This window comes from Phoxinus phoxinus (assembly GCF_949152265.1).
Source record: "Phoxinus phoxinus genome assembly, chromosome: 23".
Lineage (NCBI taxonomy): Eukaryota > Metazoa > Chordata > Actinopteri > Cypriniformes > Leuciscidae > Phoxinus > Phoxinus phoxinus.
Window position 1 is genome coordinate 8,326,324 of NC_136898.1, and position 19,176 is coordinate 8,345,499.

Consider the following 19,176-nt stretch of genomic DNA (forward strand, 5'->3'; position numbering starts at 1 on the left):
GCTTCATCTAACCAGTTCAAGCAACACTGTTTGCTCACAATCCAACAATTCAGTTCAACAACTCACTCTTTTGTAATTTTCCATCAGAAAAAAAACAAACATTCTATTTTCTATACTTTGCTACTTTTCAGTTCCTTCTCTTTCATCTTCAATTCAACAATTCTGTCTGTTCACAGTTTTACACACACGCTGAACACGATCACAAAAACCCTTTTGTTAACAATTATCCGTTCCCCAATTTCTTGCATGCTTTTCTGGCCATAATTCTTTTCCCCATTTTACAGAACAAAACAACCGGTGTATTAAAAAGTATTATTTAGCTTACTCTTGTGTGACCCCATATTGGCTGATCCTATCTCTCCTGGATTTTCCTTCGACGCGCGTCTAATAATTTGTGAGACGTCTCTCAACAAATCCGATTTTGTCACCTCAAATCGGCAAGGGTAGCAAATATGCTCTGTTGGCTCTTCCGTCCACGATATGGCTCTTCCGTCCACGGTATGGCTCTTCCGTCCATACTTACGAGCTAGTTTTCGGCATAAAATTGGTTACAATTTCCCCCTCGAAAACTTTCTGTGCCCGCACCAAAGAGATAGTTCCAGCCACTATGGTTCACCCACAGTTATACCAAAAGTTACCCCAACAAAACAAAATAATTTGATTGTCTTCTTTACCTGAAATGCTCTTACTGCCACGGTTCTTTTTCCTTAATTCCAGTGGAGTTACCCACTGGCTCTGATACGATCGGCCCCATCTCTCTTAAGTCTACGAGGTAGGGCTGGATTATACTTTTAGGTCCAGGTTGATCAATCACCGTTCGCTCAGGGCCAGCGGTCACTTCCAAGGAATCCTCACTTCTGACACCAATTGTTGTGGCAAAACAATATTTAACAAACGCAGCATTCTCAGGCAAAAGAGACGTCAATATTCAAATTGTATTTAAAAGAAAATATACATTTATTCTGCAGAATAGTTCCCAGTCTAGCCACACAGGCCAGCTGCAGGGTGAGGGTAAAACCCACCAACCCTAACAGCCCAGTATGCAGGCAGAGTGAGACTAAGATAGGTGTTTTTCTGGTAGTCTTATAATGTTCTCATCAAAGCATTCTATAAACACCCACCCCAGAGGGCAGGACCTGAGGAACCCCCATGGTTGCCTCAACCCCTCCCTAGCCTAGGGTCTTCTGTCTCAGTGTCACAATCACAGCTGTATCAACGTTCCAGCATAAAGCTCAAAATACAGAACATATGGCATTCATATATTATCATTGAGAAAACACAGAAACAAAAGAAAAGATTAAAATTGCTACTACAGCGTATCTCTCTGGAGACGTGGGTGTTCTGTCACGTGTGTTCCTTGGAATTTTTGGGGTGTCGTGTTACGTGTCTCTTTGTGTGTGTGTAATGGAGAAAGAGACAGAGACCTCTTGTTTGTTCACACAGCGAATGAAGTGTTTGCAAGAAATCACGATTCACTAAATTTGATAAGCATCTGTCATTTTCAATGTTGCTACACCATCTTTCTCTTAAAACATCTAAATATAATAAAACATCTACTGATTGTTATGACGTAGATATGAAATGAATTAAAAAAGTAATAAATAGTATTTTAAAACCTCTAACGTACACATGCAGTGTATAATTTCAGACTGGAACATTTCCAATTAAAATTGCAAAAATAATACCACTGTATGAAAATGGAAACAAACACATCTTCACAAACTATAGACGTGTCTCTCTGCTACCTCAGTTTTAAAAAAATGTAGAGAAACTATGTAATGATAGATTAGAAAAATGTATAGACAAATATTTCATTCTATGTCTATGTCTATTCTACACTGTCTTTTTAGATTTTAATATAAAAATATATTTTTTTAATCAAGTGTTAGTTTTCCTACATTGCAGAACTTCAGACTTTTGAGCTTTGAAGTGCTGAAAAAAGTTGTGTGAAGTAGGCTTCTTTAAAGTGGGACTGTCACGTCAAGGGAGTAAGATTGGATGACGTCATCAGAGTTTTCCATACTTTGGCTTTTGGTGAATTGACACCACTGTTCTCTTCTAGTTTTTCCTCTTTCCTTCAGTGATTTTGCAGGTGCTTGTAAAGTCCATACTTTTTTTGGTAGGTGCCTGTAACTTCTATACTTTTTTTAGGTGAAGGGCTCCCTTCAGCATCTCTGTGGATTAGTCACTGTTTCTGATGTAACTAATCATTCTGTGATTGGTCGACTGATAAGTCTGGAGAGGCCTGCCGTTTGTATCTGAGGGTTATATAGTTCAATATGTATGAGGTCTGGGGAAGTCTTTTTACAGTATATGAGTGCCTGTTAGCTTTACTGTATTGTGCTGCACTTCACCTTTCTGTGAGTATACTATAGCTACTGATCCTGAAATCTTGCATATTATACAGAAAATGTCAGTCCAATTAGGCAATTGAAGTTTGAAGATGTATGTTAAGATATAATTGGTTGCTTGGAATATCTTATATGCTTTGGTCTTGTTTTGCAGGGATCAAGTTAAGAGTATTAAGTATAATGGGAAAAAATAATGTATTATAATTGCTTAAGGTCAAATTGGAGTAAAAAATATCTATCTTAGATTCCCATGTTGCAGTAGTATTAGTTAGCATAATGAAATCATTTCTTACAACTCTGAATAATGTACTTTTTTTTCTCCCCCAGACAGGATGAATAGAGGATCAGTGAGTGAACTGACCATGAATAAAGATTTTGCTGAAAATGGGAATATTTCTATTCCATCTTATTTCTATATCAGTGGTTTTTCTGGCATACCTCACATAAGATACTATTACATATTCTTGTTTTTTGTTTACATTATTTCTTTGCTTGGAAACTCCTGCCTCATGCTTGTTATCATTATAGACAGAACTCTTCACACTCCTAAATATATCACTGTCTTTAATTTATCACTGACCGACATTTGTGAGAGTACCGCTGTAATCCCTCAGATACTGGCCACATTGTTGTTTGGGAATCAGTTGATTCCGTATGGATTGTGTTTGTGCAATATGTTCTCTGTCTTTGTATCTATTACAACACAGTCACTAACTCTTGCTGTTCTGTCTTTTGACAGATTCATAGCCATTTGTTTACCTCTGAGGTATCATATGATTGTGACTCATAGATCAATGCTTATTATAAATGGAGTCACATGGGTAGTGGCACTGCTTATGGTAATTGCTGCTACAGTTTTCATCAGTAGACTTTCTTTCTGCAGAGTTATTGTCATCATAAAGAGTTTCTACTGTGATCATGGGCCTATATATCGCTCTGCCTGTAGCAATAATTTTCCAAGTTCTGTGATAAGCTTTTTGTACCCGGTAATGATTCTCTGGTTGCCAGTATTTTTTATCATCTTTTCATATACATGCATTGCTGTAACATTGTTTAGAATCACAACCCCACAAGACCGTCAAAGAGCCACAAAGACATGTACTGCTCATTTAATATTAGTGGCTATATTTTATGCTCCCATCACGTTTACATATGCACTTTCGGACATTATAGACACTAACACGAGGATCATTAATCTCTCTCTGAGCGCTACACTTCCTCCAATGCTTAACCCGATAATCTACACAATCAAGACAGAGGAGTTCATGGTGTCTGTGAAGAGGCTTCTTAAACGGAGAATCATATTTCCATCTCCAAAATAAACCTCTTTTTCCACATTGTAATTACATTGTTAGACGCTTTTTTTGTGTTTTTTTTTGTGTTTAGAATAATTTATGCTTCAATAATATTACAGGTTATGAAAAGTGTTTGATAAATTCCCTATCTGACATGACAGCGGATTGTTTAAACAGCTTGTATGCTAGGCCTATACACTTTGGAATTGCCCCAAATTATGACATAATCGGTCTTCTAATCTAGAGGATTATTTTTTATATGTGGTATTGGTGATGAGCTGTGAATATAATAGTTTTTTTCTATGCATCACGGTGCATGCTGACATAAACGATTCTGCAACGATGCACAAAAAAAAAAATAGGCCTATCATTCATATTAATATACAGTTTTTTTTGTAGGCTATATAAAGAATGCGCATTATATATTAATAAAAAAGTTGTGTATGTCCTTCGAAAGCAAAGCACTTGTGTCTGGTGTTTCGGTTTGTAAGAACATGCATGAATGAGAAGGGCATTTTTTTTCCTGTGTAGTCCCAGATATACTCCAAATGTTACAAAATAGCCCAGAAAAAGATTAAAGAGATTTTCTTTTGATGTTTTATAAATGCATTTATTTTTATATTAATTACATTTTCTACTGATATTTCATTATACCACTAACGTTATACAAATCATTACAGTGAACTGACTTGGTAAATCAAGCTGTTACAGAATATGGTACCCCCCCAATACGTTTAAATGTGAAACATTAGTTTTTGGGCATGCACATCATAATAAATACTTGTATACTAAATCTAAATAAAAACTTGTTTTACAAAACTTTAAAAATGTTCCCATAAATGTATCCCTGAAAATGGGAGAAACTCAGCTATAATGTGGGATATGGCACATAGTCAGGATAATTCTGTTTAAAATGTGTTGCAGTTTTAAAAATAAGCTTGTTTTTACATTGGAAACCCATCTAGCGTGTTTGCTGCCAAAAAGCTATTTTTTTAGTTTCATCTGACCACAAAACCCTGTGCCGTTTGAAGTTCCAGTTGTGTCTGACAACTGAATTAGCCGGAGTTTGTTTTTTGATGAGCGAACAGGATTTTTCTTGAAACCCTCCCAAACAACATGTGGGGGTTGTTTGATTTTTTTTTTTTTTTTTGGTATGCTTCTGACCCCAAGACTATCTAATCTCTGCAATTCTCCATCTGTGATCATTGGAGAGTCTTTGGCCACTCAATCTTTCCTCCTCACTGTGCATAAAGACAATATAGACACACGTCCTCTTCCTGGCAGATTTGTAACATAGTTGATTGGAACTTCTTATTATTGGCCTGATCAAAATGGGGATTTTTGGAACTATTTGATTTACTTGATTTGTATACTGCACAACTCTTGTATAAAGCAAACAAAAATGATCTACCGGGCAATATTCAAAAGTTCTTCATAGGAAGAGAAGAGGGCCAATAACCTGAGGGGATGTGGTAACTTTAAAGTCCAGGCGGTGAGAACCACCAAGTTTGTATGTGTCTGTGTGTGGTGTGAAACTTTGGAATGGTTTGGGGATACAGCTTAAGCAATGCCCAAATATTCACAGATTTAAATCAATATTCAAAAAAATTGTGTTGACTAAATATAAGGCTGAGGGAGGAATCTTGGTGTTCTCGGGATTGTGAACATTGTCACAAACACAGGAGGAGACAGACAGGATTAAGTGCACTCAGTGTTTATTAAAAGCAGATTGGTGGTGGAACAACGGGAACCAGATGATGGTGACTTGTAGAATGATGATGGTGACTTAGCTGGCGATGACTGAAGTGGATTCTCTGTGCAGGTGATGAGTGAACATGAAGACAGGCGATCTTGATCAGGATGACGGACAGAAGACCGATAGGAGACTGGATACAGGACGAGATGATCTCAGGTGAGTAGGAGTATGTATGTAGGAGTATATGATTACATAAGCTGAGTAAATGATAATAATGATAATGACGAGCAGATAAATACATGACCACTTTGTTGTATTTTACAACACAATTTCACTATTAATTGCACTATTAATTTAGTCTTAGCACTGGTATTGATTTATTGTTATTGTGATGTAGAGATTATTATTACTATCATTATTGATATTACTGTTATTATAAAACTGTGATTAAACAATATACTAGGATATGGTTATATTTGATATATTACATGATTATTATAAATACCAGGACATATTTGAATGTTTAATGAGGATTATTACTTTGCATTATTGTGATTATTGAGACAGTTGTAATGCAATTGGGTATTTTGTATATAAATATTATAATATCACATAAATTATTATTAATTTAACAGATAATGGCAGCAGCTACAGTATATGGTGTAATATAAGGGAATGAATTGGGGGTGGGAGCAAATAAGTTTTACTTCTTTCCACTCCCTGTTGAGCAAGTATTATGTGTTACATATTATATATAATGTGTAAATAATGTATGTGGATATGTGTATCATAATCGTTAATAATGTGTATATGTGTGCATGTGCATTTAGGTATATATGTAGGCTACATATGTGTATAGTCATTATTTGCAATGTATATGTATAGATGTTTATTTATATATATGGGAGATTATATATGGGAGTTAGCAATATATATTTATTGCTCTAAATAAACTCAAATCAATCAATCAATCAATCAATCAATCAATCAATCAATCAATCAATCAATCAATCAATCAATCAATCATTTTTACATCAATCATTAAAATACAGTGACTCAACCTTAAGTTTATCAAGCCACGAGAATACTTTTTGCACGCAAAAAAACAAACAAAAATAACGTCTTTATTCAACTATTCATTCTCTTCTGTGTGAGCCTTTGGTGTGAGTTCGCGATAGCGCCACGACGCATGCGCGAGAACTGAGATGATGACGCTCACGATCATTTGTCCGAAGTCCAATCAAAGTCCAAACAGGGTGATATTGTGACATCAGTATAATTAACTTTATTTCATTAGTCACTGTTTGGGTTTACGGTGCAGTTTTTCTTTCTAACCATTTACCAAATCAGCAAGTGTATGATGCTACGTTTTTTAATTTATGTTCAGATTTTAAAAGTTGTTTACTGTTTTCAAGCCTTTAGTTGCTAAAAAAAAAAAAAACATAACAGTGTGTAACTACAGATCTTGTGGCTGATGAAATTGAATATTCCTCCCATACTTTATGCAGCTCTATATCATTTCATGATGATGAAATAGTCCCTTCCTGTCTGTATATTGACGTCAACGTTTATTATTGACATAAATGGATTATTAGCTACATTGCTGTAAAGACGCTAAAAGACGCCTTTGGCCTGATGTGGATTTGGACGTACAGAACTAGGACGCTTTGGGAGTGAGATTGTGTGTCACCAATGAATCTCATTAGGATTAAATACATAAATGCTTGCTAAAATGGTACTTTGAAGAAAATGGGACTACTGTTAACTGTAAAAGAAATCTGTAATTTTTCAATAGTTTTGCCATTTATTTTAACATTTTTTCTTTTCTCTACCCTCATCCACTGTTCCCTACATTAGTTTACTATATAGACTACTCGACGAGTACATCAATTTAACTCAAATCTTTTGGAGTTAACATTAGCTAGTAATAGCACACATGCATGAGCTAATGTAACTACAGTATAGGCATCGCTGCATTGGCAACAACAGTTATCGCCTTTAAATAAAGCAACATGAAGCATATCATCACCATGTTTGGGTCAGTTCATAATGGTGACTTCAAATGAAACATTTTCAATATCTAAACCTCTGCTAATTCTCAATAATAATGTTTGCAGACGTATGAAATAAATAAAGTCAATCTGGTTGTTAATTAATGAAGCTGCAATGTTGTATTTTTTATCTTCCGTAGATTTAATCTAATGCTTTGGCTGGAAGTCAGTTGTAATTTAGGTTTAATTATTTCACTTTATTCAGTTGAGTTTTATATGCACAAAGTATTTGAGTAGTGATTAGTTTAACTTGTATTAACACATTTTCTGTTTAGAGGACTTAAATGAAATAAGTTCACAGAAACAGTATCACATTACTAACACAGTATAAATATTAGTTTTTGAACTTGGTATGAGGCAATGAAATTACTGTTCGACAGTACTGTAGACTGTAATTTACAGTGTAGAGCAATACACATACCAATTCATTAAATTGAGTTTATGTGGCTATGGGTTTATAGAAATGTATAGCCTGAAAATAACTTACTAAGAAGATTTACTCCTGCCTCCTCATCTTCAAGTCTATTGGGAGAAGTGATGATCCATGAAAGTCCCAAGCGCAAGAGAATGATCTACTATAAATATGTCGGATTAGTGGTATAATAATGAAATTCTGGCAGCTTTGGAGAAGGTAGAGTATAAACCATGTGCTCCGTCTGTTTATATATATATATATATATAAAAAAGATTTACTGCAGAGACTAAACAATTTTATAATTTTAATATTATTGTCAAAGAACATTTAAGACTGTGGTTCTGTGATTGGGAATTAAAGCATTATTTGAATACTCTCTGTTATAGTGAGCATTTTAATTCCAGTTCTTCATCACAGGTGACACATAAATCCAGACAACAGCTGTCATGATCTCCAATCAGTCAAACCCCTCTGCAAATGAGACCTTTGTTCGTCCTGCAACATTTTTCATTAGTGACTTTTCTAATATTCCACATACCAAATACTACTATGTGTTCTTGTCTTTGGTGTATGTTGTGACCGTTTTAGGGAATTCATTTATCATGTGTATCATTTATTTGGCCCGCAGACTTCACACAGCCAAATACATCGCTGTTTTTCATCTGGCCCTTTCTGATCTGTGTGGAAGCTCGGCTTTGATTCCAAATATCATAGAAATGTTTTTATTTGACCACCAGGAGATTTCATATGAAGCGTGCTTAACAAATATGTTTTTTGTGTATCATTTCATGAATCTCCAGTCTTTGACACTACTTGTTTTGGCTTATGACAGACTGGTTGCTATTTGTTTTCCTCTACAGTATTATGCCATTGTAACTAAAACAGCCATGTTTCTGATCATAGGGGTTATATGGATAGTGTCTGTAACATTGTTTTCTGTACTTGTAGGTTTAGTGAATACAATCTCCTTTTGTAGGTCTAATGTACTTAATAGTTATTTTTGTGACTATGCCCCAATCTGCAGACTAGCTTGTAATGATATTACGATAAACATTTTGATGGGTAAAATTTCCTATGGTCTCCTGATTTGCACACCGCTGATACTCATCGTCATCTCATATTTCTGCATTTCTCTGGCTTTGCTTAGGATTGCTCATGGTTCTGAACGGATCAAAGCCATAAAAACCTGCACTTCACATCTCATATTGGTGGCAATGTTTTATCTCCCTGTTATGAGCAATATTATTGCATCTGTAACAACACCTTTGCACCCAAATGTTCAAATAATTAACAATTCCCTGACACAGGTGATACCACCTATGCTGAATCCCATCATATACACTCTAAAGACAGAGGAGGTCATGCAATCCATACAAGAACTGTACAAACGAAGCAAGGTGAACACTACAAGAAAAAGAGAAATGAAATGCAGTAGGATAAATTAAATATAGGCTACTTACAGGATCTGATCAGTGTGTGAAGAAGAAACGAGAAGAGAAGAAGAGGTGCATTTTGCCTTCTACAATATTGGTGTTAGTTGACTTTCATGCCTGAAAGAAATATTTACTTGTACGTTGACTAGAAATATTTGACTAGTTTTATAAATATCGAATTTAACAGAGTTGATTGATTACGAATGTAGATGGTTGTAAGTAACAGAAATTGTGTCATAAGCAGCCAGGCCAAATATGTTTAAAGCCATGGATTTTACCTACATTTGCTTTGTGATTGCTTACTTTATTCATTACACTGTACAAATAATTTCAGTCTAAAAATAAAGCTTTAAAAATATTAACTTTTTTTTTTATTCAGTGTTTTTAATTTTAATAATAAGTCAAATGAAAACATTTGCTTTCAATTTAACAAATGTTTAAAAAAATGTTCTGCCCAATGTTCTTATGAACAGATATCTTCAACCTACTGATACTGTGCGTTCACACCGCCGCCGGCGAGAGCGTCAAAGCGCATCATTTTCAATGAGAGCCGGCAGCGAGCACCGGCGAGGGCGGTGCGGCGCGGCTTGGACGGTGACGGCGGTGATCCACTTGTCCGTGCAACACTTCTGTCGCGCTGCACTCCACTATATTCCTATGGGTGACGTCAAGCGACTTTGATGCGCCCGCAAAGCATTCCGGGAAGGCGGCGCTTCATTTGAAAAAATGCCACGCGTCAAAAAGCTGGCCGATGCCCATCTTTATGCAAATGAATTCCGTTGAACGCGACGCGGCTATCCAATAGAAGCACGCACATGGAGACGGAGGGAATCTCTTGCGGGTCCTTTGTTTTTGACTGGCCGCTGGCTCAAAACCACGCCCATAGCGGTAAACTAGAGGAACGCCCATCAACGTTCACATGTGGGGAGGCGTCGCGACACTACACGACATTCGTGTCGGACAAGTGGATCAGTACCGTGAGAGCGGCGAGGAAAGTTGAAGTCAGGTCAACTTTATGGTAATGAGCTATGACGCGGTTCGGCGGCAACCAATCGGAATGCAGAAGTGCTTAGAAGTGCTTCTTTTCATCGATCAATTTTCTGCTAAAATAACGATCGATATGCTTGTTTGCTTTGCGGCCCCTTTAAATAAAAAGACCAAGCATTCGATCTACGTCAGAGTGTCCACGAATCTTTCCACGGCGTCGTTGGCAGGGTGGCGAGAGCGAATTTTGCCCCTCTCGCCGGTGGAGGTGTGAACGCACGGTATTGCTTGAATGAACAGTCTTGAATAAATAATGTAGGCATGTTCTTCGAAAACATTTTTTTTAAATATTAGGCCTTGTTTATTTATCAAAAGTAATACAGTAAATAACTACAAGCAATTACAAAACCCCATCACACAGTCCACTATATAATGCCAAATCGAAGCGTTCTGCATCTATAAACCCAGACAGTAAACAACACAATGGCATACACATACATTCCACCCTGCAAAAACTCATTTCAGGGAGGCATTACATTGATGACATTACTCATGTAATGTAATGTAATATAATTCATTGTGAGTTTTGCCTCGTCATTTGAGTAGCTCCTTAAAGAGGCTATATGTATACATTTTCATGTATCAATCACTCTTTTTTTATAGCCAATGTGTGGACAGCTTGTAACGAAACGTAAAAAAATAGACCTTTCCTGACTTATTTGGGTATCTAGGTATGAAGGCCCGTAGACTGGTTTTCATGTGAAGGACTCGGGACGTCTTTGCTGTGAAAATCAAAAGGATGTACCGAGAACCTCTCTTCAGTTCAATGACACATGAAATGAATGCTTATATAATGCAGAAAGAGCTATTCTGCAGTGTAATGTCAATGTGTCATGCAAAGAAAAAGAAAAAGGCATAGTTTCACATAGCTAGTCTATTGTCTCAAACATACTTTATTATCAAACTATCAAAACGCCATAAGCCATATCACCCTGTAGCAGCAGCCCGAGACTGGTTGCCCACTGAAGCTAAGCAGGGCTGAGCATGGCTAGTACCTGGATGGGAGACCTCCTGAGAAACCAGGTTGCTGCTGGAAGAGTGTTAGTGAGGCCAGCAGGGGGCGCTCACCCTGTGGTCTGTGTGGGTCCTAACGCCCCAGTAGAGAGATGGGGACACTATACTGTCAAAGAGCACCATCCTTCGGATAAGACGAAAAAACCAAGGTCCTGACTCTCTGTGGTCATTAAAAATCGTAAAGAGTAGGGGTGTAACCCCGGTGTCCTGGCCACATTCCACCCATTGGCCCTTACCAATCATGGCCTCCTAATTATCCCCATCCACTGAATTGACTCTATCACTCTCTCTCCTCTCTCCACCTATAGCTGGTGTGTGGTGAGCGCACTGGTGCCATTGTTCTGTGGCTGCCGTCGCATCGTCCAAGTGGATGCTACACACTAGTGGTGGTTGAGGAGAGATCCCCTGACCTGATTGTAAAGCGTTTTGGGTGTACAGTAGTACATATGAAAGCGCTATATAAATGCCTCATTTTATTCTATTCTATTCTATTCTATAATTTTAATTACCTCATCTGTCAACATGATGACAGTGAATAGGAGAGCTGGTCAAACATATCTATCACTATGATCATATGCTGTCTTAACAGCTTTCTCACATTAAGACATGACCTTTCATGAGACATATAGGCACTCCCACTACTCTGACCTGCAGACACATTGTACCATTTGCCTTTAACAAACTGACAGCTTAAAAAAATGGGATATAACCAAATTGCCACCAACATGAGATGTGCCACACGAGTCCTGGAAAGGCCGAAGTATCTCGATCGTCCCCAGGTGATTGGATGCAGCTGAGTATAGGTCATAAACCCCGCCCTCTTCATTTAATGTAATGGATGTGAGACAAACTAAACAATCGTATTACGCTTAAAACTATTTTTTTTTTCGCAAAGATGGTTTCTGTCATTTTATGAAGTTGCACGCTGATGTAAGTTCAAGTGTTCCTTCTTTAAATAAGTTTGATTTTAGTTAGTTATTTGATGCTATAAAAACGGGGCTGTGACGCCATGATTGACAGCTGATATTGATTGCTTCTCTGAGTGAAGTAGTCATTGAGGCGCCAACTGTTTATTTTACATCTGCATAATGAGCTGCAGTAAACTGTACTAACAGATTCTACGGGAGTGTGGACGGGGCCTTGATATCGCAGCCCCACTTCGCGCTCACTACTGAGCAGACTCGAGACTCAAGATGACAGCGATATAACAACATATTGGGACACTGGCATGCAGCTTCACTTGCTACAATTAAAGAGAGTGAAGGTGCGTCATCCATCTTTTTTTACAGTCTATGACACACACACACACACAAACACACACACACATACTGTACACACACACAAATACTTTGATACTTGAAAAAGAAAAGAAAAGGTGTTTTAATCTAGACGTCCCACCGTTCACATACTTGCATTGATTTTCTTCTCAAGTCTACAGGGAGAAGGGTTGCTCCATCACCTAAAGTCCCAATGCTCAAGACAATGATCTTCTATAAATATGTCTGATTACTGGTAGAATAATAATATTCTGACAGCTTAGTAGAAGGTAGAGTATGAACCATGTTTCTTCTTTTCTCTCTCTAAAGCATTTACTGCAATAGTGTTTTATTATTAATTATATATTATATAATATATGAAATAATATATATTATATAATTATATAATATATAAAAGAACAATCTAATATTTTTGCTCATTAATGCACTGAGACTGGAAATGCACTCATTATTTAAATATTATATGTTATTGTGTGCCTTTTTATAACAGTTCTTCATCACAGGTGACACAAAAAGCCAGACAGCTTTCATGACCTCCATGTCAAACTCTGCGAATGTGACCTTTGTTCGTCCTGCAACATTTTTCATCAAAGGATTTTCTAATATTCCACATGCAAAATACTACTATGTGTTCTTGTCTTTTGTGTATGTTGTGACTGTTTTAGGGAATTCATTTATCATGTGTGTCATTTATTTGGCCCGCAGACTTCACACAGCCAAATACATCGCTGTTTTTCATCTGGCTCTCTCTGATCTGTGTGGAAGCTCGGCTTTGATTCCAAAACTCATAGACACATTTTTATTTGACCACCAGGAGATTTCATATGAAGCGTGTTTGGCATATATGTTTTTTGTGTATCATTTCATGAATCTCCAGTCTTTTACACTACTTGTCTTGGCTAAAGATAGACTGGTTGCTATTTGTTTTCCTCTACGGTATCATGCTATTGTAACCAAAACAGCCATGTTTCTGATCATAGGGGTTATGTGGATTTTGTCTGTGACATATTTTTCTGTACTTGTAGGTTCTGTGAGTAGACTCTCTTTTTGTAGATCTAATGTGATCGATAGTCATTTTTGTGATCAAGGCCTTATCCATAAACTAGCTTGTAATGATAATTCTATAAATATTATAATGGGAAAAATTAGCTTTGGTCTCCTAATGTGCACACCACTGATACTGATCATTATTTCATATTTCTGCATTGCTCTGGCTTTGCTTAAGATTGCTCATGGTGCTGAAAGGATCAAAGCCATGAAAACCTGCACCTCACATCTCATATTGGTGGCAATAAGTTATATCCCACTTATAAGCAATAATATTGCAGCTGTAACAACACCTGTCCATCCGAACACCCGGTTAATTAACAATTCCCTGACACAGACAATACCACCTATGCTGAATCCCATCATATACACTCTAAAGACAGAGGAGGTCATGCAATCCATACGAGAACTGTACAAACGAAGTAAGATAAACACTACAAAAATAATCAAATGTACTAGGGGTAATTCAAAACAAAAAATACTTGTTTAAACCTAATCAGATGATCATTTAACAAATATTTAATTTAACAGAGTTTATTGATTTTGTATGTTCGATATTGTAACAGAAACTGTGTAAACAGACCAAATATGTTGAAACCTAGTTGAGCTGCTTTGTGATTGCTTCCTTTGTTTGAAAACAACATAGGCCTATATAAAATCCCAGTATAGATTCTAAATAATATCGCCTTGAAAATAGGATCTACATTTTCATCCATTGATTTAAGCTTAAAAATAAGTCAAATGAAAGAACAATTTTTCATTACATTTGTTTTAAATATTAAAGATGATTTAGAAATTCATATATTGATGTCTTGAATGAATCATTAGCGGATGACTGTGACCCACAAACAGTTTCTGAATTAAATATCCAGGGATGGACTCTAAACCCACATAGTAAACAACACAATAACGTACCAGATGGCAATACACTATTTTAGCACTGCAACAACTATTTGATAATAAAAAGTCTTGAGTCTGTGAGCTGTGCATGAAGAAAGTCTACGTTAGTAACGTTAGTTTACAGCAGTCACAGTTTCTATGGTGTAAGACTTGGTTTTCCTGCTAAGACAAAAGCTGAGATTAAACCCCCTGCAATAAAACAATAAAACTCACTAATCTAGAGAGAAGATCTCAAAGATAAAGCATAGGACTTCTCTCCCAACTTCTCTCCTTGCTTATCTATGCATCCCCCGTCTACCGTCTCCCTCTCCTTTCCCCCTGATTCAAGTCACTGAAATCTCACTAAGAATGTCTATATACCACATATGGTGTATCTTGTGAATCTATTGTTTTTTCCCTTTCATGTTTGGTATCACATTAAATTGTCACAATTTCACAGCAGTCATTTGTTTTATGAAAAAGATTGAAAACTTAGAATTCTGTTCTCCTGTAGTGGGTGGTGTCTCTTCAAGATATCTGTTAATCCTCTCCTCTACCCCAAAACTAGGTGTAACCCTCTGGGGTACACGAATAGGCCCAACACAATTCCAAAACTATTTGTGTAGTAAATATTTACAACTCGTTTTTTCTGGAATAAATTGGAGTCTGGTGTTACTGCAAATCTGTGCTCAGACTAAATAATACTGAAGGCCAAATAAATGGAGCATGGGGCACATCATCTGGGACCTTCCAATTTCTGACTATCAATGACTAAGCAAATTGCAGTTTCGTGACTATAATTTTTTTTTTACACCTTTTGTTGTGGACAAGCAGGGAGCGACCTGCTTAAAGGTAAATACAGTAGTTCACTCTGCATCCTCTGACTAAGATCTGAACTGATGAGTTTGTGTCTGTGAGCTCTCGATTCGGCCAATGCGTAGTTTCTGTTTGACATTGGGTCCCTAATGAACAAATGATTGAAAGTATGGGATACCCAGAATTATCAAATATCTAACTTTATGCATTATCAATATTTATGATTAGTTCCTTTAGAAACACAATCTAAATGTAATAATAATTCGAAATAGGAGTCAGATTAAGCCCCAAGCTAAATTAAAATTTAAACTAAATTCTAGAAATTAAGTGAACTTCACCAGAGCGCTGAGAAGGCATACACACATTATACCCTTGCCCACGCCGTTGGATTCTGTCGTTGGGCAGACGGGTGGTTCCTTACAATATTAAAACACATTTGGAAAATCGCAGCTATCACAGAGTGAGACAAAGAAGCTGTCAAAACAAGAGACAACTTAAAGGCATCTAAGCGCCCATAAGCATAACATTGTCTGTCAGGTGCATGCGCTGTTTTATGTGTTTAAATTGTGTTTCCCTTTCGAGGTAGGTCTCTCGACATTGCGTCATAGCTGATGAACAATGATCTGTCTAGTATAAAGCACAACATGCTCCCGCCATTCTCTAATCTCTCACCGGCTATGCCACTGTTTTCAGCGCTCTTTCTCTATGTGTAGCACTACCCTTGCATTGGGCCTGAGCCAGCTATGAAACCAGAAAACTTGTGGAGGAAATACCATCCTGTTCTAGCCAGAGGGAAGTGATGTTCCGATGTCAGAATTGTTTTCTCTAGTTCAATCTGTGCCCTCCTTCTGGAAGCGGCAGGTTACATATACAAAGCAAGGGTTGCCCCGTTTCAACTGCGTTATGAAGCTATGAAACGCCCCAGTCGTTATGAGTACATTATAAATTGGTTTGCTTCAAACTGCTCGCACTGGAACAGATCCTTTTGCAAGTTGGCCCGAGGACTAATTATGTCAGTGCACCTGGGGAAGGCTTACTTCTATATTCAGATAGCCCTCATCACGGCTGTTTCTGAGATTGAGAATGAGAAATTAATGAGAAAATATTCTGTGTACATTTATGGAATGTGTGATCGTGGCTCTCTCACCTTTAAAATGAGTGGAGCTTGCCTGCCGAATGATCTGGATGAGTGACTGGTCATGTTTCATTTAGGGATTGTGTTTAACCATCAACGACTTTAGCTTATTAACCACCCAGAATCCCCTTCTGAGGAAGTGGAGATGGGCTTTATTGTCACATGGGAGGCAACCATTGGAAAGCCCTTTGAAGTGTGTCTATAGGAGTTGTTAGGCATTATATTATCCTGTGATGTGTAAGACACCGGCACTGTCACCGTTTTTCTCAGCGTTACTGTGATAAACGATAGCGCTGGCGCTGCTGCCACTGCTGCCGCTTTGCTGTCTTTCACCCAAGTTGTTCAAATATGTCCAGTCGCTCAGCCTTCGAGCAGTGAGTTGCCTTATTTTAAATATTTTGGCCTAGATCATGGCGGCGTAATAGGCTACTGTCAGGGCACTGACCAAGATGGTGGTTCCCGTCCCATTTTGAACATAGGACAGATTGAATCATTAAATGCTATAATGAGACGTTCTGTAATAAGAATTTGGTTTGTGGGGGCTTTAATTGGGGCATTAATTGGAAACAAAGGAAAAAAGATGAGCTTACTGGACAGTGGCAGTGTTGCTACACTCCTGCCCCTTCTTCCTCAAGTCTATAGGGAGAATAAACCAAAGTCCCAAGCTCAAGACAATGTTCTGTTATAAATGTGTCTGATAGCTGGTATAATAATGAGATTCTGGCAGCTTAGTAGAAGGTAGAGTATGAACCATTTGTTTCTTCTCTTTTCTCTCTAATCCTTATACTAGAATGACATAAAGGTTCAATAGGGTTATATCAAAGAACATCCAAACATTTTAAATGCACTGTGACTGGAAATTAAAAATGTATTTGAATATTCTCAATTATAATGTGCATTTCCCTTACAGTTCTTCATCACAGGTGACACAAAAAGCCAGACAACAGCTATCATGAGCTCCATGCACTCAAACTCCTCTGCAAATGAGACCTTTGTTCGTCCTGCAACATTTTTCATCAAAGGCTTTTCTAATGTTCCACATGTGAAATAATACTATGTGTTCTTGTCTTTTGTGTATGTTGTGACTGTTTTAGGGAATTCATTTATCATGTGTATCATTTATTTGGCCCGTAGACTTCAGACAGCCAAATACATTGCTGTTTTCCATCTGGCTCTTTCTGATCTGTGTGGAAGCTCGGCTTTGATTCCAAAAGTTATTGACACATTTTTGTTTGACCACCATGTCATTTCATATGACGCGTGTTTTGCAAATATGTTTTTTGTGTATCATTTCATGAATCTGCAGTCATTGACACTACTAGTTTTGGCTTATGACAGACTGGTTGCTATTTTTTCTCTCTAAGGTATCATGCTATTGTAACTAAAACAGCCATGTTTCTGATCATAGGCATTATATACTGCAGCCAGCCAGGGGACGATTAAAATGCTTTGGCTTCATTTTTCAGGAAGAGTGCGGCACACTTTCTATAAACCAAGGCCACACAATGACATACCACTCGCATGTGTGCGCTATGCACGAAGAAAGTCTATTAGTTACGTCAATTTACAGCAGTGATAAACTGGTTTTTATGGTATAACACAGGGGTGCCCATGCTTTTCTGAATGATGATCTACCTTTTACGTGACTGGGTCAGAATGATCTACTACTCGCATTACATTACGTGTCTTTTTTAATGTATCAAAACAAACACACAGTGTCATATTGGCTGCTATTTTGCTTTAATGTTTCACACTTAAATCATTATTAATTTATGATTGAGTTTAATTTCCCTACCAACACTAAAAATACAATAACAACAGTAGCATAGTACACAATAGAAGCTAATCAACATGCATGTGATTTCATACACAGTGGCACTTACATTACATTTCCCATACAATTCAGTGCATTTACAGTACATCAAAATCCACACATTGGAATGCAACTTTACCCATTCAGGGCGCACGCACACAGACGCGCGCGCACGCACGCACGCACACGCACACACACACACACACACACACACACACACACACACACACTGAAATGTAACTTTTTTTTAACACTAGGATTTTCTTTTAACATACATACATATACAGTGGCATTTGGCCTACATTACACACTATATCACACTACAATTCACTGTTCAAACATTGAAACTTTCAGACAATGAATTAACTTTATGTACAATAAGTTGCATGTAGTCATTTTCTTGCATACATGGCATGTTCACATCAGTGGTCAGTACCTTATTCAGATGATGACTTGCATTGGATGGCGTCCACCAGGGATGCATAGTGCGGGCAATAGCTACTGATAGCCAGTCTAAGACAGGCCTCCAAATGATCGTCGGTCAGGGTGGAGCGGTATTTGGATTTGATAAATGTCATATGTGAAAAGGTCGATTCGCACAAGTAAGTAGACCCAAACATTGCAGTCAGTGATGTTGCACATTTTCTCATGTTGGGATACTTTTCTTCTGTGAGTAAACTCCAGAATTGTTCATGGGCCCTAGACTTCAAGTTAATATCCGCTTGTAGTGTCAAGATCTCATCTTCAACTTCAGCAGAACTGAGCTGAAACATTGTTGCGATTTTGGAAGCGAGGACATCAACCTCAGCATTCTCCAGAAAAGGGAAGCACATAAACGTGGCAACTGGCTCGAGTAAGGCGAAGTCTTGAAATCTCCTGTCAAAGTCTGACAGGATGCTGTCAATCTGTT

At 37.5% G+C, this 19,176-nt stretch overlaps 3 protein-coding genes across 3 annotated transcripts in view; all 3 read left to right on the forward strand.

The window, feature by feature from the left end:
* LOC306991336 (olfactory receptor 51E2-like) overlaps window positions 1-14,113 on the forward strand; it is a gene marked incomplete at its 3' end in the record, with an annotated part of 93,478 nt that extends 79,365 nt beyond the window's left edge. The window contains exons 2-5 of the mRNA XM_079599067.1: window positions 5,469-5,558; window positions 12,415-12,563; window positions 12,731-12,845; window positions 13,067-14,113. Coding sequence (XP_079455193.1) covers window positions 13,106-14,113 — 1,008 coding nt within the window. The 5' untranslated portion in view covers window positions 5,469-5,558; window positions 12,415-12,563; window positions 12,731-12,845; window positions 13,067-13,105. The remainder of the gene's footprint in view (window positions 1-5,468; window positions 5,559-12,414; window positions 12,564-12,730; window positions 12,846-13,066) is intronic.
* Window positions 2,714-3,673, forward strand: LOC306991547 (olfactory receptor 13C2-like; the record flags this gene model as incomplete). The annotated part of the gene is made up of 1 exon (XM_079599496.1): window positions 2,714-3,673. The coding sequence occupies one exon, from the start codon at window positions 2,714-2,716 to the stop codon at window positions 3,671-3,673; it is 960 nt and encodes a 319-aa protein (XP_079455622.1).
* LOC306991545 (olfactory receptor 1C1-like) lies at window positions 7,643-9,253 on the forward strand (the record flags this gene model as incomplete). Its single annotated transcript, XM_079599494.1, has 2 exons — window positions 7,643-8,024; window positions 8,226-9,253. The coding sequence occupies exon 2, from the start codon at window positions 8,255-8,257 to the stop codon at window positions 9,251-9,253; it is 999 nt and encodes a 332-aa protein (XP_079455620.1). The 5' UTR covers window positions 7,643-8,024; window positions 8,226-8,254.
* Window positions 14,114-19,176: the final 5,063 nt, after the last annotated feature.